This window comes from Pelodiscus sinensis, chromosome 3, assembly GCF_049634645.1.
Source record: "Pelodiscus sinensis isolate JC-2024 chromosome 3, ASM4963464v1, whole genome shotgun sequence".
Lineage (NCBI taxonomy): Eukaryota > Metazoa > Chordata > Testudines > Trionychidae > Pelodiscus > Pelodiscus sinensis.
The window spans coordinates 186,228,071-186,251,352 of record NC_134713.1 but is presented as its reverse complement, the minus strand read 5'-3'; the positions used below and the strand labels follow the sequence as shown (position 1 = coordinate 186,251,352).

The window sequence follows — 23,282 nt, the reverse complement described above, 5'->3', positions numbered from 1 at the left end:
GCCCCGTGGGTGCTCCACTCTAGGTGTCGGGTCCCGTCCCGGCGCCGCGGCTCGGAGACTTTTCATAGCCGTGCTCCGCCGGCTCGCGCATGCGTGGTTCCCCAGGATAGCGTTCGCGCCTTTAATCAGCCGCGCGCGAGCCGGCAACCGTCAGTTCCTTCATCTGCTCATCTGCAAGAAACATTAAGAAGAAATTTCCGGAGCGGGGAGGAAGGGCGGGTCGTGGAGCACCCACGGGGCACATCTCGAAGAACAATCGTTACTTCACAGGGTAAGTAACTTCTTTTTCTTCTTCGAGTGGCCCCGTGGGTGCTCCACTCTAGGTGACTCCGGAGCAGTAGCCAGAACAGAATTAAAATGCTCCGGAATCAAGACTACCAGCATGATTCAGTACTGCTGTAGCCACAGAATAATCTGAAGTAAACTGATCGATTATGGCATAGTGCTTCACAAAAGTCGCATGCGAGGACCATGTTGCCGCTCTGCAAATGTCACGAAAGGACACCCCACTGAGACAGGCCGTAGTAGCAGCAACTGCCCTAGTTGAATGAGCTTTGGGACGAGAGGGGAGAGGCTTCCCTCGCAGCGAATGGCACATGGATATACACAACACTATGAGCTTGGAAATACGCTGAGAAGTTAAAGGCTGTCCTTTTGAGTGATTCGCCACTGACACTAGCAAACGGTCTGTTTTCCTAAAACCCCGCGTTCTGTCAATGTAAAACGCTAACGCTCTTCTCACATCCAACATATGTAAGTGTGCTTCTTGCGTTGAGGTATGGGGCTTTGGGAAGAAGCATGGTAAAACCACCGGTTCGTTTATGTGAAATTCAGAAGACACCTTTGGAATAAACGCTGGATGGGTTCTCAACGTTACCGATTCTTTCAAAAAAAACTGTATAGGGAGGCGAAGCAATAAAAGCTGCTCTCACCCACTCTGTGAGCTGAAGTGAGGGCTAGGAGAAATACCAGCTTGACCATAAGTAAGTGCAATGATACTGTCGCTAAAGGCTCAAAAGGGGGACGAGTCAAAGTTTGTAGGACCAGATCCAAGTTCCATGAGGGAGGAGGAGATCTCCAGGGAGGGTGGAGATTTGAAAGTCCCTTCAGGAACCTTTTTGTAGTAGGGTGAGCGAACAAGGAAATATCGTCATCCCTATGGTGGTATGCATTGATTGCTGCCAAGTGTACCCGTAGCGATGTAATTGCCAAGCCATTGTCGTGTAGTTGTAAAAGATAATCCAATATACACGGTAAGGATGCAAACCGCGAGTCCACGTTATTGTCCGCACACCATGCTTGGAACTTTGCCCACTTAGCTGTATAAGCGGTTCGTGTAGATTGTTTTCGACTGTGCATCAACACTTGCTTGACTCGCTGGAGAGCAGGATTGCTCAGAGTCGGTAAACCAGCCAGCATCCACGCAGTGAGGTGTAGAACCTCTGGTCGTGGATGACTGATGGATCCGTTGTCCTGGGTCAACAGATTCGGAATAGAAGGTAGAGGATATGGCGTTTTCACTGACATCTGGTGGAGCACTGAAAACCAAGGCTGATAAGCCCATGCTGGCGCTAGAAGGATTACCCGAGCTTTCGAGAACCCTGGGAATTAATACTGTCGGTGGGAAAGCGTACAGTAGTGCCGTTCCCCAGTGGAGAAGGAAGGCGTCCCCCAGCGAGTGGTGTCCTATCCCGGCTCTCGAACAATAATTGGGACATTTCAAATTGAGTTCTGTCGCAAACAGATCTATCGTCGGAAATCCCCATCGAGCGAAAATATGTCTGAGTACGTCCGTGCGAATCTCCCACTCGTGGTCATGTGGAAAACGCCTGCTGAGAGAGTCCGCTACTAAATTGTCGACACCCGGCAAGTAGGAAGCTGTTAGAACAGTGTTGTTGGCAATACACCAATTCCATAAACGGATGCTCTCTGCGCAAAGAGAGCGGGACCGGGCACCTCCTTGCTTGTTTATATAAAACATAGTCGCCATGTTGTCCGTTAAAATCCTGGTCGTTGTATTTTGAATGTGCGACTGAAAATGCTTGTGGGCATGCCGCACCGCTCTCAACTCGAGCAGATTGATGTGCAGTAGCATTTCTCGTGGCAACCAACGTCCCTGGACCGTGGAATTGCCCATGTGAGCTCCCCAGCCTATGAGGGAGGCATCTGTAGTTATTTGTATAGTAGGCTGAGGGCGATGAAATGGGACGCCCGTGAGAAGATTGGTCGGGTTGGTCCACCACTGCAGGGATTCCCGGACATACTGTGGTACCACTACCGGTCTGTGGACACTGTGTCTTGACGGGATGTAAACCGTGGCTAACCAGTGCTGGAGGCAACGAAAACGTAACCTTGCATTGTACACTACGATGGTGGCAGCAGCCATATGCCCCAACAGCTGTAGACAGACGCGTGTGGGAATTGTTGGAGCGTGGACCACTGTGTGTATCAAATCTTTGATTATTATAAAACGTTCCATCGGTAAATATGCGCGCGCCATAGCTGAATCGAGGCGTGCACCTATGAACATGAGATTTTAGGATAGAAGTAGTGTTGACTTCTTCAAGTTTATGAGAAGACCCAGAGTAGCAAATTCGTCGGATACTGTCCGAACCATATGACATGCTTCCATATAGGTCATACCCCTGAGAAGGCAATCGTCTAAGTAGGGGAATATTGACACCCCTAGTCTGCGTAAGTGGGCCGCGACTACTGCTAACATCTTGGTGAAAACCCTGGGAGCACATGCCAGGCCGAATGGTAGGACCCTGTACTGGTAATGCTTGCTTCCCAATTGGAAACGAAGGAAACGTCTGTGCGCCACGTGAATTTGTACGTGGAAATAAGCGTCTTGCAAGTCGAGGACTGCAAACCAATCCTTCTTGTTCAATGACGGAAGAATGGTTGATAAGGTTACCATCTTGAAACGCTGCCTCCGAAGATGCCGGTTTAGCTTTCGAAGGTCCAGGATGGGTCTCCATCCTCCCGACTTCTTTGGTATGAGGAAATATCGGGAGTAAAAACCATTTCCCCAAAACTGCTTGGGAACACTATCGCCCCGATGGTGAGCAAACGTTGAACTTCTTGTTCCAACAGTTTCTCGTGAGAGGGGTCCCTGAAAAGGGACGGGGGGGGGGGGGAGGAGTGGTAGGGGGAATAGAGAGAAAGGGGATGGAGAGGCCGGATTGAACTACCTCTAGCACCCATCTGTCTGTGGTGATCGTAGACCAGTGGTGGTAAAAAGAGCGTAGACGATGGTGAAAAAGATGATGAGCTTCCGTATTGACTATGGGCAATTGGTTTGCATCCTCGACAAGCAAGTCAGCTCTGTTGCTTAGACGACTGCCGATTACCCGAACAGTTCTGCTGTGGTTGTTTACGCTGGGGGCGCTGTCTAGGACGCTGGTTGTCAAAAGGACGTGATTGCGGTCTAGCAAAATTGAAGTCATATCTATGTTGGTAAGGGAAATAACGTCTACGTTTGAAGGAAGGCGTGTACATCCCCAGTGTACGTAGCGTGGTGCATGAGTCTTTTCCCCGAGTGGAGGACCTCATCAGTGTTTGCTGCAAAAAGTTTAAGTGTGTCAAAGGGCAGATTCTCAACCTTGCTTTGCAACTCCTTCAGCGCCCCTGCTGACGAAAGTCAAGATGATCTCCTCATGGCGATACCAGTCGCAGCGGCCCGTGCTGCTGTGTCAGCGACATCCATAGCAATCTGAAGTGCAGCGCTACATGACGCGTACCCCTCCTGTACTATTGCTTTCAGGAGTGGTTTCTTGGTGTCTGGGAGATGGTGTAACAAATCTGCTAGTTTGGAGTAATTATCGAAGTTATGGTTCGACAAATGGGCTGAGTAATTTGCAATGCGAAGTAACAGTGAAGCCGAGGAATAGACTTTCCTCCCAAAAATATCCAATTTTTTATTGTCCTTGTCTGAAAGGGTATTTTTGTATTGTGGCACCTTACCCCTACATTGTGCTGCGTCTACTACCAGCGAATTGGGTTGGGGGTGATTGAATAAAAAGTCCAACCCCTTTGCTGGAACAAAATATTTCTTATCAGCTTTTTTACTTGTAGGTACAACTGATGTTGGGGTTTGCCATATTTCGTCCGCCACTTCCATAATCGCCTCATCGATTGGTAACGTGACTTTCGCATGTTGTTGAGGGCGGAGGTTCTTCAAAAGACGATGTTTCTTAACAGGCACATCTGCTAGCTGTATATCCTGCGTGTCTGCCACTCGTTTGAAGAGATCCTGAAAATGTTTCAGATCATCCGGTGGGGAGATTTCAACTGTGCAGATCGCTTGATCCGGGGAAGACGATGGGCAGTCCTCTGGGGAAGCTTCCATCTTAGGGTCTTCTGTTTCCGATAACTGACCCTCCTCTGGTTCGGATTGGTCTAACTGAATTGTTGGGCTCTTAGCTGGAGAAGGTGAGCGCAGTGGTTGTGATCGATGAGGTAAGTATTCCGCTAATGGTGATTGGCAGATGCGAGAAGATCCCCAATGCGATGGTGGTGAATGGTGACGCTGGGGACAATCGACATACGATCTATGATAGCGCTCACAGTAACATTCAGAGCGTGACGGAGAGGGGTATCGAGAAGAACGTGCGCTCGAGGGGGAAAGTAGTCGCGATAGCGACTTCACCTTTTTGGTGAAGCAGATGGGGAAAGAGATCTGTCCCTATAATGGGTCTTTGACAATTACTTTCTATATGCTGAAGTCTCATGCCTTGCCCGAAGCACAGGGGAACCAGGCACCAAGTGAAGGTGAGACGGTGCTGGAGAGGTCAGCTGCTGCTGATCTGGAGTCGGTGCCGGCAGGGCCCCCGGTGCTGGGGTTAGCAATGGTGCCAAGTCTGAGGCACTGGCGTGTCCCGCCTCAGGTCTCGGTGCTGAAGGAGACAGTGCCGACGTCACCGCCGGGGCTGGAGAAACAGGCGCCGATCTGCTGGGTGCCACAGAAGCCGTTGAAGCCAGTGCCGGGAGGCTGGTCAATTGCGTCGCCGGCGCGCTCGTCAATTTCAATGAGCGGGCGGCTGAAGCCGGTGCAGGCTTGCTTGTCAGCTGCAGCACCGCTCCCGGTATCAGCGCTGAAGCCGCTCTCCCTCCGGATGGTGGGGGCTCACGTATGCCAGCCCCAGCAAGTTGTCCGGACCCCCCGGGGTTCACTTTAGAAGCTGCTGCTGGGGTTGAGACTGCCACAGGGAGGGAGCGCGTCGGGGACGGCTTTGACGCTCTGGAACCAGCCGGACCCGGAGAAGCTGCTCTCCTCTTGTGATGGGAGGGTTTTGTGGCTGCTGGAGGGATAGGATGTTTGCCTTGCCAAACATCAGCATCCTTATCTTCATTTCCCGCTCCCTCCGGGCTCTTGAAGTTAACTTACGGCAATGGGTGCACTTGTCAGGGACATGAGTCTCGCCCAGGCACCTAATACACGTGTCATGGCTATCAGCCGTCGGCATGGCTTCATGGCACACTGAACATTTCTTAAAACCAGTTGATCCTGGCATTGTGCGAAGAGTTAAACAAAAAACTGATCCCCTCTGCTGAGGGTGGTCAGTTTCACAGTCTAGCGATTCACCGCACCGCTTCTGAGTGAAAAGCGGGTTTGAAAGAAAAACTTTTTTTTTTTTTTTAAACAAGAGTACACGTAACAAGTAACAGGACACAGCTAACACTAAAATTTTTAACTATTTACAGGTAAGCAACTATCTAAAACCATAACTGAAGAAGAAATCAGGGAGCTCCGACTGCGACCTGAGGCGGTTGAGAGGAACTGACTGTTGCCGGCTCGCGCGCGGCTGATCAAAGGCGCGAACGCTATCCTGGGGAACCACGCATGCGCGAGCTGGCGGAGCACGGCTATGAAGTCTCCGAGCCGCGGCGCCGGGATGGGACCCGACACCTAGAGTGGAGCACCCACGGGGCCACTCAAAGAAGAATATGTTTTTTTTGCCTTTCACAAAGTACATTCACTATACATATATTATTGTATAAACTAAAATTGCATGTAATCCAGAGAAAGAATGTGGAATGTGGATAAAAGAATTAAACCGATGATTCTGAAGGTCTTTAAAAGTGATGTTTTCTAGCTGACTTTACTCACCTTTAGAATTTCTGTAGACTGAGAGAGGTCCATACTGTTATTTTCAGGTGTGTGGTGAATATTCTGAAGACGCCTTTGCACTTCTTCTTCAATTAATGCATTTATTCTTTTAAAAAAATGAACACACATACAAAAAAAATCTTTTCTTAGACAGTACTGTATAACTTAAATAGCAGAGCCTTCTGGATAGACTTTATTGGCTCCTATAAATTATGATTTTTTTCACCAGTTTTTGTTTAACTTTAAAATACACAAGTATTAACTGTCTGAATCACAATTAGTGGACCTCTGGCTATGCATTTTATTAATGTCTCTCTCCATTTACACACTACATTTCCATGTTTTTTTACTTTAACCTATTTGTTCCCTTTCAGCATTTTTCCAACATGTGCACTGTAAACAGGCCGGCTAAAATTTTTGGCCTTCACACAGAGTGAAAGTTTCAAAAGTCTATACTAATTATTGTGTGCACAAGTGTAAAATGAAATGAAAGAGAAAATCCTATAATTAATTTGTTTAATGTTATGCTATGCTGCTTCCCTTAATACAGTTTTTATTTACTTTGTCACTTTCAGTATGTATATGTGTCATGCAGACAGTTAAGCAAATCTAAACAAATCAATTTAGGAATAATTTAAAATAAGTATAAACCAAAAATTTCTTCAGGTGCTATTCTAATACAGAATATATCAGAAAAACATTTCAACATGATAAAAGCAGAGCATGTTTCTATCTAGTTTGCAATTAAAGTATCGTTTTGATAATATACTAAAAGATCCAGTCTTGGAAACATGCTGAGTCTTATTTGGAATGTTTCAATAATACTTTAAAGTCATTTAAAATCATGTTAAATCTGAATAAAATCAGTATATCTACCTGTCATCAACCAGTGGAACAAAATGGGATTGTGACTTTGTAGGGCTGGTAGGGGAACTGGAAATGGAGAGTCTCTCCTCTACTGTTCCATGATACCCTTTTTGTACATTATCACCTTCATATATCTTCTGCTTCAGCTGTTGAATTTCCTGGTCCAGCCTAGGAGTAGATTTTAAAATCTATTTCAATATCTATATTGTTTAAAAAAAATAATTCTACCTAGCTGAAGTGTTGTTTACAATACACTGTTTACAGTACACGGATTCCCAAGAATATCTGCATGAATATAAGACAGGAGATAAGTATGTGATATTATAATTAAATGAGGCTCTTCTAGTCTATATCTTTGTAGTCACAGAAATACTAATAAATATTATTTTAATAATGCATATTTAGATAGTGAATTACACACGTATCTGAAAACCAGACTTGAATAGAAGCATTTTAACTCAATAAATCAACATTTGTAACTTTGAATGTAACAAATCTCTCCGCTCATTAAAGTTAGATTGATTCATAAGAATTGGCTTATTAGAACCACTTGAAACACCTCACTTCATTTTAGAGCTCCATCAATGATTTCAATTATTCTGCTGCTAGGCTGGAAAAATTGGTTCAACTCAAAAGACAATACTAGCATCAAAAATGAAGAAATCCAACCAACGTGACACAGAGTCTATTTACAAAAACCATCCTAAAAACTGAACAATAACGTACGTAAACTCAGGGGGTCACTTCAAACATCTGCAACCAAGAGCAGTGATGCAAAACCAGCCCTGTGGCCATAGTGTGAGCAGCTGCATCATCTGCGTCCAGGACGGCCTGAAGGGCAGACCAAAAGACCACCCTGCCTTCTTCCATAAGGGTTCCAAACTCAGAACGAGAATCCCTAGAAACCAGCTCGGTGAACTTGTCCACGGTCACCCAAGTGTTATATGCGTAGCCAGGGCTCGATAAATCATGTAATCTACTCGCCCGGGGCGAGTAGATTACAAGCCAGCACAGCCAGCGCAGCGCGGTCTGCGTATGCACAGGGCGAGCTGCGCATGCACAGCTCGCAGAACCGTGTGGCTGGCGAGCGGGGATCGCTGCCGCTTGGCAAGCCCTGTGCATAGCAACTCAGCAGGACCTGCTGGTTTGCTATGTGAAGTTGAAGGCCCCTGGATACATACTCCTTTCTGCCCAAGGGATCCATTTTCTTGGCATTCCTGTTCTTAGGGGTAGTGCCAGGCTGGCCCTGCCTCTCCCTCTGGTTCACCACCTGAACAACCAGGGACCCCATAAGCAGGTGGGAAAAGAGGTTTGTTCCTCTCTTGCGGCATGAAGTACCTCCACTTGACTTTCTTATCTGTCAGCAGGATAGAGGTCAGGGTTTGCCAGAGTGTCATTGTCTGATTTATTTTGAAGGCTTCTCTGATAGAGGTGTTGGGCTGCAGGATGCTGACTACAGGGTCCGTATTCTCCGACACCCTCTCTTCCCGGACTGCCGGACTTTGAGACAGCGGCAAAGGAGTTCCTGATAGGACCTTGAGTCCATGAAGGTCATGGAAGGAAAAGACCCACCAAGTGCCTCATCCGGTGAGGAGGATGAGGACCCTTTCATACCCACCACCTCTGGATTGCAGGTTTCCAAGGGGGCCCATGAAGCCTCAGAAGAGGCCACAGCAGAGGGCTGAGCAATGCCCCCTCCCCCCCGTTCCGTGGGAGGTGCTGGAGAAGCCTGGCCTAGGGGAAGAGAATGGCACAACATCAAGGAGCAGGTCAGTGGAGTTGCTGAGGGAGGAGCCCTTGGCCCTGAGAATACAAACTCCGGTCTAGAGGGGCCCTCATCCTGGCTCTGGTAGTAAGCCAAGGGGGTCCAGAAAGGCCACTGAGTCAGGGACTGCATTTGTGGTGGCCAGGGCTGCTGTAATGCCAGTAACGGGCAAGCTGAGGCCACCGCTGCTGGTGCATCAAGGTGCTGCGGTGCCACAAACAATGGTGGGAATAGAACCAGTGCCACGCTCCAGACCTGGAGCACCGGGATGACCAGATCGATTCCACCTCGGAGTCTGTGGAGTACTTAGTGGTTGACCAGAGTGGTACGGTGGCAGTAGTAGCCAGTGACCTCTTGGTTGGCATGTACTGGGCCATCGCCTCCGGTTTCCCCCAATGCCAAGGAAGAGGCGAGAGCATAGCCTATGCCGGTGTGCCTGATGGAGAAGGTCATAGGACCCAGTGTTGGGTTCAGTGCTGCCTGTGGTCCCTGTGCCAGTGCTGACTCCAATGCCAGGGTCTGTGTCTGTGCCAGTGTGCAGGAGGAAATGGGGGCTGCAGCCGGAGCCGAGGCTGGAGTAAATGCTGCACTCAGGACCAAGGTTGAACCTGCTAGGGCAGGGTGGTGGAACCCTCTCACTTGTGGGTCTGGGGCGCTAAGTGCCGGGGCTGTGGGGTGGTGTTGTCTGGACCCACGCTCTTTGGCCAGGTCCGGTGCTGAGGTTGGGGAAAGAGATCAGGTCAATCAAGTCTCTTGCTGCCTGAAAGGTATCTGGAGTGGAGGGCTCCAGGAAGACCCCCTGCCAGGCTAGAACCTTGGTGCAGACTAGAGCAGTGGCAACCTGACCATGATGCAGCACTCATTGGTGCCGCATGTCCCGCTTGAGGGTGCATGCAGGGCACATGTCTTGAAGGAGACCTACCCCTGAGAGGTCTCTTCTCCTGAGGCACCAGGGACTGCGACCAGTGCCAACGCCTATGCGGCACCAGGGAGGTGCGTGAGCAATTAGGTGCCTCCCTCACTGAAGCTGGCATGCTCGGGGTTGCCGGTGCTGGATCGGACGCCAATGCCAGATCAGACGCCGGTGCCGGATGTAAAGCTGCCTCCATCAGCATACTCTTCAAGTGAGACTCCTTTTCCCACTTGGTGTGCAGCTTGAAGGCCTTGCAGATTTTAAAGGCCTTGGTCAAGTGGGTCTCTCCAAGGCACTTAATGACAGGCTGTGTGAGGGTTTCCACAGGTCATACGCTTCTGGCACTTCTCACAGGACTTAAAGCCAGACGCGCCCGCCCTGCCTGAGTGTTTAACACCAAGTACAAAACTTAACAGCTACTAAAAACCTAGATAAGAACAATGAACTGTAAAAGTTTAACTACTAGAACAATTAAAAAAACAACAAATGTTCTGGTAGTACTTTAAAGACTAACATGTAGATGGTATCATGAGCTTTCCTGGGCACAGCCCACTTCTTCAGATGACCGGAGTTATGAATTTGGGATGTGTACACTTGAAATAAATAGGAAGAGGGAGGGAAGAAAAAGAGAGGAGGGTGGGAAACAGAGCATCAGTAGGTATCTGGAGAATGGGTACTTAAACTGAAGCAGATAAAAATCAAAGTCAATAGATAGATTCCCATGTCAGAAAGGATACTACACAGAGAGCTGTTAGCACCTTCAACGGTTGATAAATTGGTAATGTCCCAACCAACAAAGAACAATGAGAGAGAACTGTTAAGAGGTGCTTGCAGAGCAAGAGTACAGGCAAGTTCCAAGGACCATTATGAGCAGTAAGAAGGAACAGAGGGAGTGGAGAGCCAGCAGGGGTATATATTAGCTGATATACTAGCATCACTCCAGAGGGCTGCCCTACTGGCCCAAGGGGTACTGCTAAGAGAAAAACTTCCGACAACGTGTGCATGCAGTGCGCGCACACTTACATGGAATGGACATTATCAATCAATCCCCTGAAGAAGGAAGAATGCTTCTGGGATCATGTCCAGAAGCCACTTTTTTTTTTTTTTTTTGACCAGAATACATCCTTATTCAGGTAATGTGGCAAAAAACTCTAATATCCTGAAAGAAAGTTGATGGGAAACTATAACACTTTGGCTGGATTAATCTTTTTAGAGGCAGTTACATTTAAAAGGAAATCGCCTGTGTTTTGTTCAGACCATAAATGTTTGATAAATAAAACATATCACTTCCCAAAACAAATAAACTTTGAAATTCATTCATTTAGGTGATTTATTAGTCACTTTGCAACTATACTACATTTTGCTACTTTAGAGTGATGTCAGCCCACTAATTCAAAAATACAACAGGCTTTATGGTGATGTGTTTCTCTACTGCACTGGGGAACATGATAATACTATGCCAATTTAGAAACAATTTGGTATGGATTTTAACCATAGCACAAGCTCACTTAGTGTAATTGTTGTTTGGCAGCCTTTATTGTCCCAAAATATATTTACAAATAGGCGAGACCTTTTGGAATTATAATTTAGTAACAAGTAACTAAAGAAAAATAATTGTATCCAACTTCAAGGAACTGACAGGTCACTGCAAAGTGATCACTAACTCTTGGACTACTTTTAAACTGAAAACTGGATTCAATAGCTTTAAGACAATAAAAAAAAGAGATTGGAGCCTCCTCTTTCATACCCTGACAACATCTCACAGATGACATGCAGTAAAACATCACAGAACAGACGATGCAAGACACGTTATTGTTGACTGGGATTCAGCATTTGAAACTGGTGAAAAACATACAAATGACAGTACCTTGTAAACCAAACAAAAACATTGTGTGCATGTGTGTGTGTATAATGTATTATGCAGTACTGTGAAACTCCTCCATAAAGAAGTTACAAACTTACTTAATATCAAGTTTCTCTTACTCCATGGCATTCATAATGCATTGTAAACAGTATATGCTTAGCTACATACTGTACATATATGGCTCTTCACTGTAGTACACAGACACCAATCAACATGGAGGGCCTGATATTTTATACTTATACCAGCTCTGTGTTAAATGGTGTCTCAGACTGAGGAGGGGTAAACAAAGATCCCTTTAAATTGCCAACACAGTTTAAAGTGGTGATAATGCAAAGTGTATCAGGACCAGTATCTTCACTGAACCATCAAAGCCTTCTTATTACTAAATTAATGGAGAGAGTTTCAGAAGGTACACAAAGGATTTAGGGGAACCTGTGGTCCTAAATATCTCCTTGGGTAACCATGCTATCTTGCAGCTGTTATCTTATTTTCCTTCAACCATTCCCTTCCCTGAAGTTTATTTCTCTCACTTGCAAGCTCTTCCGGGCATGAACCATGTTTTTCTACTTGTTCTGTAACTCTTATTTGTAGCTAGCTACAGATATTACAGAAATCAAGTTAAATTACTTAATACACAGGCTTGTCTCCATTACTCCAGGGGTCGACGCTGCAGCAATTGATCCACCGGCCATCAATTTATCATGTGTGCTTAAATGCAATAAACTGACTTCAAGCACTCTCCCATCGACAACGGAACTCCACCAGGATGACAAGAATAGTCAGCTTTGACAAGAGAGCAGCTCCCGCCAACCTTACCACACACGACACTGTGGTAAGTATGCTGACTTCAGCAAGTCACAGAGATTAGATCAACGATGGAGGCAAGTACAACTATTCTTTGTGTTCCCCAGGGCAGATGCCAAACTCTTCTCTTTGTTCCGTAAAGTGACTCAGACACTTGGGGAAATCATAAAAATTATAACTTATTGTAAAGTTATAGCAATTAGTATGCCCTGTAAACTGCCAAGTATCCAGAAGGATATTACCCTAGACAAGTTATTAGATATTTAACTATAGCAATTACCTCCAGTTAAAATGCAGAACTATTTACATTATTATCCTGTTCAAAGAATCTGAGAAATGTGGGCCTCAACTTTACATAAACAGTGTAATAAATATTCAGTACATTTACAAATCATTTACAAAATCAGAATTCTACACGGAGATATAAAAGTTGTAAGCAACTACATATGCTTCATAAACCCGAGCTTTGCTGACTTCCATCTTAATCTGTATATAGATTGATACACACTGTTAGGTTGCTTAATTGAATAATAAAATATTAGTGGTACAAAAACAAGTAGACTGTAAATAGCTACCAAATGTGCAGATAGCAACTGAATTACCCTTTTATGAAAGATGGTGAGGGGATGTAAAAACACATAAGAATGGCCATACTGAGTCAGACCAAAGGTCCATCCAGCCCAGCACCCTGTTTGCCAACAGTGGCCAATGCCAGGTGTCCCAGAGGGAGTGAATCGAACAGTGATCAAGTGATTTCTCTCCTGCCATCCATCTCCACCCTCTGACAAACAGAGGCTAGGGACACCATACCAGCTAATAGATATTTATGGACTTAACCTCCATGAATTTATCTAGTTCTCTTTTAAACCCTGTTATAATCCTAGCCTTCACAACCTCCTCAGGCAAGGAGTTCCATAGATTGACTACGCGCTGTGTGAAGAGGAACTTCCTTTTATTTGTTTTAAACCTGCTGCCCATTAGTTTCATTTGGTGGCCCCTAGTTCTTATATTATGGGAACAAGTAAATAACTTTTCCTTATTCACTTTCTCCACACCACTCATGATTTTATAGACCTCTATTATATCCCCCCTTTTCTAAGCTGAAAAGTCCCAGTCTCTTTAATCTCTCCTCATCTGGGACCCGTTCCAAACCCCTCATCATTTTAGTTGCCCTTCTCTGAACCTTTCTAATGCCAGTATATCTTTGAGATGATGAGACCACACCTGTACGCAGTATTCAAGATGTGAGTGTACGATAGGATATTCTCCGTCTTATTCTCTATCCCTTTTTTAATGATTCCTAACATCCTGTTTGCTTTTTTGTCTGCCGCTACACACCGCATGGACGTCTTCAGAGAACTATCCACAATGACTCCAAGATCTCCTTCCTGATTAGTTGTAGCTAAATTAGCTCCCATCATATTATATGTATAGTTGGGGTTATTTTTTCCAATGTGCATTACTTTACATTTATCCACATTAATTTCATTTGCCATTTTGTTGCTCAGTCACTTAGTTTGGTGAGATCTTTTTGAAGCTCACCACATTCTGCTTTGGTCTTAACTACCTTGAGCAGTTTAGATCATTTATGAATAAGTTGAATAGGATTGGTCCCAGGACTGACCCTTGAGGAACACCACTAGATACCCCTCTCAATTCTGAAAATTTACCATTTATTCCTACCCTTTGTTTCCGGTCTTTTAACCTGTTCTCAGTCCATGAAAGGATCTTCCCTCTTATCCCATGACAACTTAAGTTACATAAGAGCCTTTGGTGAGGGACCTTGTCAAAGATTTTCTGGAAATCTAAGTACACTATATCTACTGGATCCTCCTTATTCACATGTTTGTTGACCTCTTCAAAGAACTCTAATAGATTATTAGTAAGACATAATTTCCCTTTACAGAAACCATGTTGACTTTTGCCCAACCAATTATGTTCTTCTATGTGTCTGACAATTCTGAAGTAAATAGAGTAAAACTGAATAAGGACAAATGCAAAGTATTCCACTTAGGAAGGAAAACTCAGTTGCACACATACAAAATGGGAAATGACCTCCTAAGGAAGGAGTATTGCAGAAAAAGATTTAAGGCTCATGGTGTACCTCAGGCGGAGTATGAGACAACAATGTAACACTGTTGCAAAGAAAACCACCATAATTTTGGAATCTATCAGCAGGAGTATGTATTGTAAACAAGACATGAGAAGTAATTCTTCCACGCTACGCTTATTAGGCCTCAACTGGAGTATTATGTCCAGTTCTGGACACTATATTTGAGAAAACATGTGGACAAATGGAAATCCAGAGAAGAGCAACAAAAATAATTAAAGATCTAGAAAACCTGAGCTTTGAGCAGGGTCATCCTTCGGGAGGCATGGGTCCTGGGGCAACCCTCAGTCACCAGGGGTGGGAGATGGTGGGCTGGGAGAAGACAGCGGGGCAGAGTGGAATGGGTTGCTGGGTTGCTCTGGCTCCTGCTGCCACGGTGATTGGTAGGAGGAGGAGAGGTCGACTCCCTGATGCCACACCACATCAGACCTCCCCAGAAAATCCCAAGGTCGCCCTGGGCCCCAGGATGGTTCAGGCAGCTGCTGCACGGCCTCCACCTCCCCCCAAAGCTCAGGACCTGAGGCCGCTGCCCTTAATCTTATGAATGGGATAGCTCTGCCAGTGAGGGAAAACTGAAAAAACTGGGTTTGTTTAGTCTGGGGAAGACAGAAAGGGGATGTGATAACCATTTTCAAGTACATAAAAGATCGTGACATGGAAGAGGGAGAAAAATTGTTCTCCTCAATATGAGGACAAGAAACAAAGGGCTAAAATTGCAGCAAGTACGGTGTGGCATGTTATGGCTCAAAACAGTATCCTTGAACTTCTGTATTTGCATGTATCATATAATTATGATATACTTCGATACTTGTGAGATATCATTTGAAAAGTCTCAACCGGTTAAACATTAATATCACTTAAAATACCTCTTTCTGTAGTTAATAAATCTGTTTTATATTTTACATGAAACAGTGTGTTTTGGTTAAAGTACTTGGGAAAAATCTGCTCAGGAAAAAAAAAAAACCTGTTACATGTCCTCACCACACTGAGGGAGAGGAATCTGATCAGAGCAAGACAGTGCAGTCGTGGGGTTCCAGTATAGAGAGCTGAGGGAATTGTCTGGAATGCTGCCTGTGTGAATACAGGCAGTCCCCGAGTTACGTGGATCCGACTTACGTCGGATCTGAAGTTACGAACGGGGCTTTTCTCGCCCTGGAGGACGCGAGTGGCGGGACGCCCAGATGCGCCTCAGTCCCGCCGCCCGCATCCTCCGGGGCGAGAAAAGCTGCTCCGCATCTCCCTGGTCTGCTGGGGGGCGGGGAGCAGCAAACCAGGGAGACGCGGAGCAAAGCCGCGGAGGATGCGGGCGGGACCAGGGCGCGTCTCAGCGGTCCCGCCACCCGCGTCTCCTTGGTCTGCGGGGGGGCGGGCGCGCAGCTAGTGCGCCCCCCCCCCCACGCCCCCAGCAGACCAGGCTTTTCTCGCCGACGACGCCTGGGGTAGAGCAGCTGGGGCGCTGCCGGGTTGGTCACGCAGCGCCGCTCCTTGGCGCTACTGGACCAACCCGGCAGCACCCCAGCTGCTCTGCCCCAGGCGTCCCCAAGTCAGCCGCTGCTGAAACTGACCAGCAGCTGACTACAGGAAGCCCAGGGCAGAGCAACTCTGCCTCCAGCTTCCTGTAGTCAGCCGCTGGTCAGTTTCAGCAGCGGCTGAATCTGGACGCCAGTTCCGACTTACATACAAATTCAACTTAAGAACAAACCTACAGTCCCTATCTTGTACGTAACCCGGGGACTGCCTGTACAGTACTTGACAGAGGTTGAGCAATAGCGACATAGTGTGAAAGTCCACTTTGGAGGGGCAGAGGGCTCAGCAATACCCCAGTTGAACATTGCACTCTGGAAAGGCCTATCAAAGGAGGTTCAGGTTAGACATTAGGAAAATATTCCTGCCAGAGAAACTAAGCACTGGACTTACATTGCCTAAGGAGACTGTGGAATCTCCAATATTGAAGATTTTTAATAGCAGATTAGACAAACGTGTGTCATGGATGGTTTAGATAATAATTAGTTGTGCCGTGAGTACAGGGCACTGTGTTAGATGACTTCTCAAGGCCCGTTCCAGTCCTACAATTCTATGACTGTTGACTAGAATGAAAGGGAATGCACTGTTTTCTTGTAGGAATCCTTTCATTAGGGTGTTTCCAACATGAGCTCTCTTTTTATTTGAAACCTGTAGTAAATTACCAAGTATTAAATACAATGTCTAGTTATTCTTAAGACCAAAAAGGTATGTAAAAGGACATTCAACTCTATCAATGAATTAGTTTATTATATATATCAATTCCCAATTTTATATTATGTTTCTCTGTAATGATAGCTAGATGCTTTCTGACATTTCTCTAGTTTGCAGTTACAACTACTAAGTAAAAGCAGTGAGGAGTCCTGTGGCACCTTATAGACTAACAGAAGTGTTGAAGCATAGGCTTTCGTTGGCAAAGACCCACTTCGTCAGATGCATGTATTGGAAATTTCCAGAGGCAGGTATAAATATGCAGGCCAGAACCAGGGTAGAGATAACCAGGTGAATCCAATCAAGGACGATGAGGCCCACTTCTAGTAGATGATCTGGAGGTCTATAAGGTGCCACCGGACTCCTCACCACATTTGCAGATTCAGACTAACACGGCTCCCCCTCTGATAAATGACTAACTAGACTTTCGTGAGTGCCACTACAAGCTATATTTATCTGATTGAGATGAGGTACCCAATACCATGACATCCTTCCTTCATTTATTTAACATGATTTCCAATTGTTTTTCAAGATGTAAAACAACATTTATGTATGCATTTAAAACCACTGATAATTGTTTCTGTATAAATATAGCATGTGTGTTTGGATCCTTGCTCAGCTGAGCTCTCTGGATAGGAGAATATTATCCATACTGGGATACACAAATACACTGCTGATAAAAACAGGATAAGTAGCTAATAGAGCCCACTTGAAAAGCAAGAACTATAGTCTTTAGAAAAAGCTCAAAACTACACTCTCTTACTTCTGGGGACAACTACCTAAAATCATGAGTAGTGTGGAGAAGGCCGATAAAGACAAGTTATTTATTAGTTCCCTAAATAGAAGAACTAGAGGACACCAAATGAAATTAATGGGTAGCAGGTTTAAAACTAATAAAAGAAAGTTCTTCTTTACACAGCGCGTAGTCAACCTGTGGAACTCCTTGCCAGAGGAGGCTGTGAAGGCAAGGACTATAATAGAGTTTAAAGAGACACTAGATAATCTCATGGAGGTTAGGTCCATAAAAGGCTATTAGCCAGGGGATAAAATGGTGTCCTTGGCCTCGGTTTGTCAGAGGCTGGAGAGGGATGGCAGGAGACAAATCGTTTGATCATTGTCTTCAGCCCACCCTCTCTGGGGCACCTGGTGCTGGCCACTGTCGGCAGACAGGATACTGGGCTAGATGGACCTTTGGTCTGACCCAGTACGGCCGTTCTTATGTTCTTACCTGAAGTGCATTGTGGAACTGGAACACTTTCCTAATATCTAAAATATAGGCAAAACACACTTCTTTGTGTATAATCTATTAAATTGGTGTTACCCATAATCCTCACCTTTCTCGATCCTGTTCCAGGGCTTTTTGTTCAGCTTCTAGAGTTGCCTGAAGACCTGCCTGTTCACTGCAGCTGCTGTTCAGAATTGCAAGTTTTTGTTTTTGCTCTTCAATTTCAACATCTATTGTGGAACGACGCTGCAAAGCTGAGTGTCTCCTTTCCAACTTAGCCACTGCTTGCTCTAGCGCCTCTCTCTGCTGTTTTTCCCTTGATTCAAGAATTTCTTTTTCTTTTTTCCGAACTTTTTCCTCCTGACGAGCTATGTTGGCTGTAAATTCAAATGTTTCTTGAAGCTGCTGTAGTTGGTTAGTGCTGGCTCTATATTGTGCAAGCTGTTCTTCTTTTTCTTCCATTTCTTTCTCAACCTGATAAAGAGTATTGTCTAAACCTAGCAGACCTCTATCAAGAACTTCAAAGGCTCTCTGTTTTTCTTCCAACAAAGCTGGTAAGTGATTGTACATCAGGTATTGAAGCTGGCGCTCTTTATATTGTAAACTGTATTCTGCTGGCTTTATCTTGTCAAATTCTTCAACCATCATCGCAGCATCCACATTTTCATCGTCTTTCTTGAGATGTAAGCATTCTTTGTGTGCATATTTTAAATGATCCAGAGTTTCACATTCATCTGCTACTTCCTTTTCTAGATGATCTCTCTGTTGAAATAAGTCTTTCTCCAAAATAGTTAACTGTTCTAATTGCCTTCTTTTAAAGTCCATGAAATTATGCTGCGCTTTTTCTAATTCTTCACTGTCTTCATCACCTTCAGATCTGGCTTCCTTGACCCTCAAGAGAGATTCTCTAATATCTTCAAGTTCCCTTTTCTCTTCTTCCACCCTTTGCACATCCCCTCTTTTGAGTAGTTGTATCATGACCTGTTTCTCCCTAAGCTGTCCTTCTAAGTGAGCCACTTGCATTACCTGCTCCCTTTCTTGTTCTTCAAGCCTCCTCTTCTCTAATTCCAGCTTGATATACTGCTCATCTTTTTCCTTTTTAAGCTTTTCTAGTTCTTTGAAAATCTGCATTTTCTCAACTTTTTCATTATGATTAAGTTCTTGCAAGCGCTGGAGTTCTTCCTTAACTCGAGCAAAAATTTCTTCCTGTTGCTTCTCTCTCTGAAGTTCTATCTCCTGCTGTTCTCGTAGTCTTTCTTCTTCAAATTTCTCTTTTTCGGCCAGCAAGTCTTTTAACCTGCTTTCAATGTGAACACTTCGCCGCTTCAGACTCTCTTCCTGTTTTCGGATTTCCAGTTGTACTATTTCTGTTTCTTTGCGCTGTGACTCCACCTCTTGCTGCATTCTTTCTAGTTCTGCCTTGTCAGATTTTTGTTTTTCTTCCATTTCTTCTATCAGTTTCCTAAAATAAAATATGTACAATATGTATTTGAAATGAATACTTCCAAAAGTTCCTTCCTTTTCCCTAATATGTCAATATTCCTAAAAGTTAATAGCATTTGGAAGAGGATCTAAAAACACAAACAAAACAATTCAAATTGGTATAAGAGACAATTTTATTTCAGTCTTTTTTTATTTGCCTCATGTTAGAAATGTGCCTTCAGAATTTAGCAGCTTACAGTTAACTGTTTTTCTCCAGAAATTGAGGTATCAGATCCAAATTACTTCAAGCAAAGCTTTATTTGACAAGCAGATAGTTCAGTATATTTCAGTTCTGCAGTGTATCATTACATTATCTTTAAATTGTAGGTACATGAAATTACATGAAGTCAATTCATGTTCGTAGTAGCATAATTACATGCTTAAACCAGAACAACACCATCCAATGCAATAATATTTATTAAACACACACTGCGTGCCTGCACTGCATAATAAATTTCAGATATGATTACATTTTTAAAAATTGTATGCTCCAATCTTGTTTTAGTCAACTGTTTTAATCCAACAAAGCTCACGCTTTTATGCAACCTTCATTTTATAAATGGTACATTTTGTTGGAAGTGTTGGAATACCTGCTGTCGCCTAGAAACAAACTGTCTTCTCTTTCTTAATACACAAGATAATCTTCCTCTCTCCATTTTTTGAGGACGGAAGGGGGGGTTTCAAGATTAGTAATGAAGTAGAGTAGCAAAAGCCAAGCTACACATATTTGCATAGTGCAATGGCCTGAAGAGTAGTATAATGGTATTGTACAGCCAAAATTTAGCCTTGAATAAGTAAAATATTCAAACCCAGGCAAAATAAGAGAACAAAAGAAAATACATATAGAGAACAGATAATATAATCTGAACTCGGATCATACATATGCCTTCATATTTACTCAGCCACAGTGAGTATAGTGAGGAAGGATAGTCATAAGAATGAACAGACATAATAGGTCAGACCAAAGGTCCATCTAGCCCAGTAACCTGCCTTCCGACAATGGGCAATGGCAGGTACCCCAGAGAATGAATAGAATAGCTAATCATCAAGTGACCCATCCCTATAGTCCATTACATTAGGGCTTAAGCTTCAAAATCCCTGGACTTCCTGTGTCACTTTAGACAAGTAACTTTGCCTCTTTTAGTTTCCCATCTGTAAAATGGGGACAACAGTACTTACCTACTCAACCAGGATGTTCTGAGGATAAATTCATTAAGGACTGTGAGACACTCGAACATTGAGATTATGGGGGACAAATACCTCAGATGGGTAGTAGACAGAAGTTACCTTTTACTTTCTAATTTGTCCAGTTCCTCTCGTTGTTGTCTCTCAAATTCAAGTCTAAATAAAAAAAACAGGGGAAAAGGAGGGTTATTTCTTGAAAAATCACAGAATGGAAATAAAGCATGGTTTATTTTACATCATGGTGTCTGTTTTAAAACTTTACAATAAAAGTGTGACTGGCAAGTTTTCCAATAGCTTAATATGCTCTATAACAATTGAAAATACTTCCTTAAATATGGCCACAAATTAGATTGTGTGCTGCTGGGCACTTGTATGGATGCTGAAAAGTAAATGAACTTCTGGAAGAAACTATTTTAATAGTAAAGTTAAACAAGACAGATGAATGATTAGCAAGCCTCTTGAGTTAAGTATATGCAGACATGGCAATCAATATATAGAAATTGAGTTTCTCTACCTTAGACAGATTGGTCCTTTTACAGGGAATAGACTGCCACAGGAGGTAGAGAGAAACAAAGTGATAAATTAAGAAAGGAACTGATAGAAAAAATGTCATGAAAACAGCAGTGATGAATATATTAAAGCCAACAACCTATCTACAAAATTAGCTTCAAAAAAGAGCAAACGTTCAGACTGTTAGTTTTGCTTTATCAGAGGTTACATTTGTTAGGTTCATATACTTCAAACAATAGACAATGACACTAACTCTAATATAAACATCTATTCACATAAATTCAAGTTATTTTTCCAACGCATGCTTTCATATGCCAATGATTGTTATTCAACTTTCATGTTCCTTTGGCTTATGAACTGGGCACAAACTTGAAAAAGCTAAAGGTATTTGAATTTCAAAAGGCCCTAAATAGAGCATGAAAGCTATTTTTCCCTCAGAATAAGCAAATACTCATTGTAATTCAGTTGTTATAATACAGCTAAGAAAAAGATGATTAGGCCAACATAAAATGAAACATGTATAAAAACCCCATTTCTAGGCATCAAAATCTTTGGATTCACAGGGGTTTTGGTAACTGGGGCTGTTACAGGTATTTTTAATACTGCTGGGAATATTATGTGACATTAGAAGTGTCAAGTGCCTGAAGCTCTTGAACAGCCGTCTCTTTTAAAAGTATTTAAATTTAAATAAAATATTGATTAAAAGACTCATGCCCGGGGCCATCACCTACATTTTCATGAGAAGTAATTTCATATTAAGGACTCAGCTGAAAAATATTTATATAATACATAATCTATACTTTATTTAATATTGTTTTCCATATATAATAAAACTGTCTACTACAGAAAAGGAAAAATAGGCACTGAATGGGACAGGTGTAACTGGAATGTAAAATATACAGCAACAGTCTATTGTTTATATTTAAAAATTGCTAAAATGGATTTCTTGTACTCTAGGCACCTCAGTTAATCTGTTAAATACAGAAAAAATCAACACTACTTCATAAACATAACCTCAGTGACTGTGAAGCTAAATAGAATTCCCACCTTCTATAGGTATCAGCCCTCATCCTCAAAAGTTCCATTAATGAGAATAAGAATACCCTAAACATCAACAGATTTGAGTTACACATTTTGGTCTACAGTAACACATTCCAAAGGAACAGAGCCCTCAGAGACCACCCTGCCAATAAGCCACTACTGTTCATATCAAGGGAATGACTAATTAGCATGCCTCTGCTTATTTCAACTTCAATAGTATGGTACAGAAAGGGAAGAACTCTCTCCAGAAGACAGACTTTAAGCTACTTAGCACTGAACAGGTCAATGCCAACACCCAGAACACAAGAGCAGATCATGAACGACAAACTGCATGTGGTTTTGATGGGGTTCCTCACTGAGGCATGATATTCTGGACTAGCTTTAGCTCAGAAAAGGGATACAAAGCAATATTGTAGTGTAATGTCAGGGTTATAAAATACATGAATTACAACAGTGTAGACTTGAACAAAAAAAAAAAAGATGCAACCTCTTTGGAAAATGAAAAGGAAAGTGAAAGCTGCCTTGGGTACCAATGAATGATGGCAACTCAACAGGAACTAGGAATGTAATCAAACCATCAGATTGTGGACACAAGTAATACACAGTGGGGAAGTGTGCCTGACAGACATTGAAAGATACAAAAGCTTCAGAGGGGTAGCTGAATTTCCACCCCCCTATACCGGAAACCTACTGACTACTACACTTACCATCATGCCTCTAGTTTCCGTCCCAGACACATTTCTCAATCTATTGTATACACCCAAGCCCTGAGAGACAACTGTATTTGCTCCACTCATTAATGGATCTCCGAGTCCCCATTTTGTTTCAGACCAATTCCACAAGCCAAATACACTGAGAAGGGTTGGACTTAAGAATTAAACTTGGGAATAAAGTTATGAAAATGGTATGAACTGGGATACCAGCTGGCTCCCACATTATCTTCCACATCTTAATGACTTAACCAAACAAACAATGAAGGTGCTAATGGTTCTCATCAGCCTCTTGTGACTATTTGAACTATCTACTCACTATCTCTTTTTTTTCTCCTCTTCCTCCCCCCCTTTTTTACTCCTTTTTTTTCCTTCCTTCCTTCCCCCCCTATTTATTCTTGGATCTGGACTTCTAACACTTCTGTCATCTAAAGTAGGTTATGCCCACGAAAACTCATGATA

General features: G+C 43.7%; 1 protein-coding gene across 8 annotated transcripts in view; it reads right to left on the bottom strand.

Moving 5' to 3' along the window:
• Nucleotides 1–23,282, bottom strand: part of KIF16B (kinesin family member 16B) — a 237,704-nt gene that overhangs the window by 82,813 nt on the left and 131,609 nt on the right. For 6 of the 8 annotated variants that reach the window (XM_075925620.1, XM_075925627.1, XM_075925623.1 and 3 more), the window contains exons 18-22: nt 21,074–21,106; nt 20,662–20,715; nt 18,002–19,354; nt 6,989–7,147; nt 6,113–6,218 (exon numbers count right to left, since the gene is read on the bottom strand). In XM_075925620.1, coding sequence (XP_075781735.1) covers nt 6,113–6,218; nt 6,989–7,147; nt 18,002–19,354; nt 20,662–20,715; nt 21,074–21,106 — 1,705 coding nt within the window. The remainder of the gene's footprint in view (nt 1–6,112; nt 6,219–6,988; nt 7,148–18,001; nt 19,355–20,661; nt 20,716–21,073; nt 21,107–23,282) is intronic. The other 2 variants (XM_075925621.1, XM_075925624.1) reach the window with 1 other exon arrangement.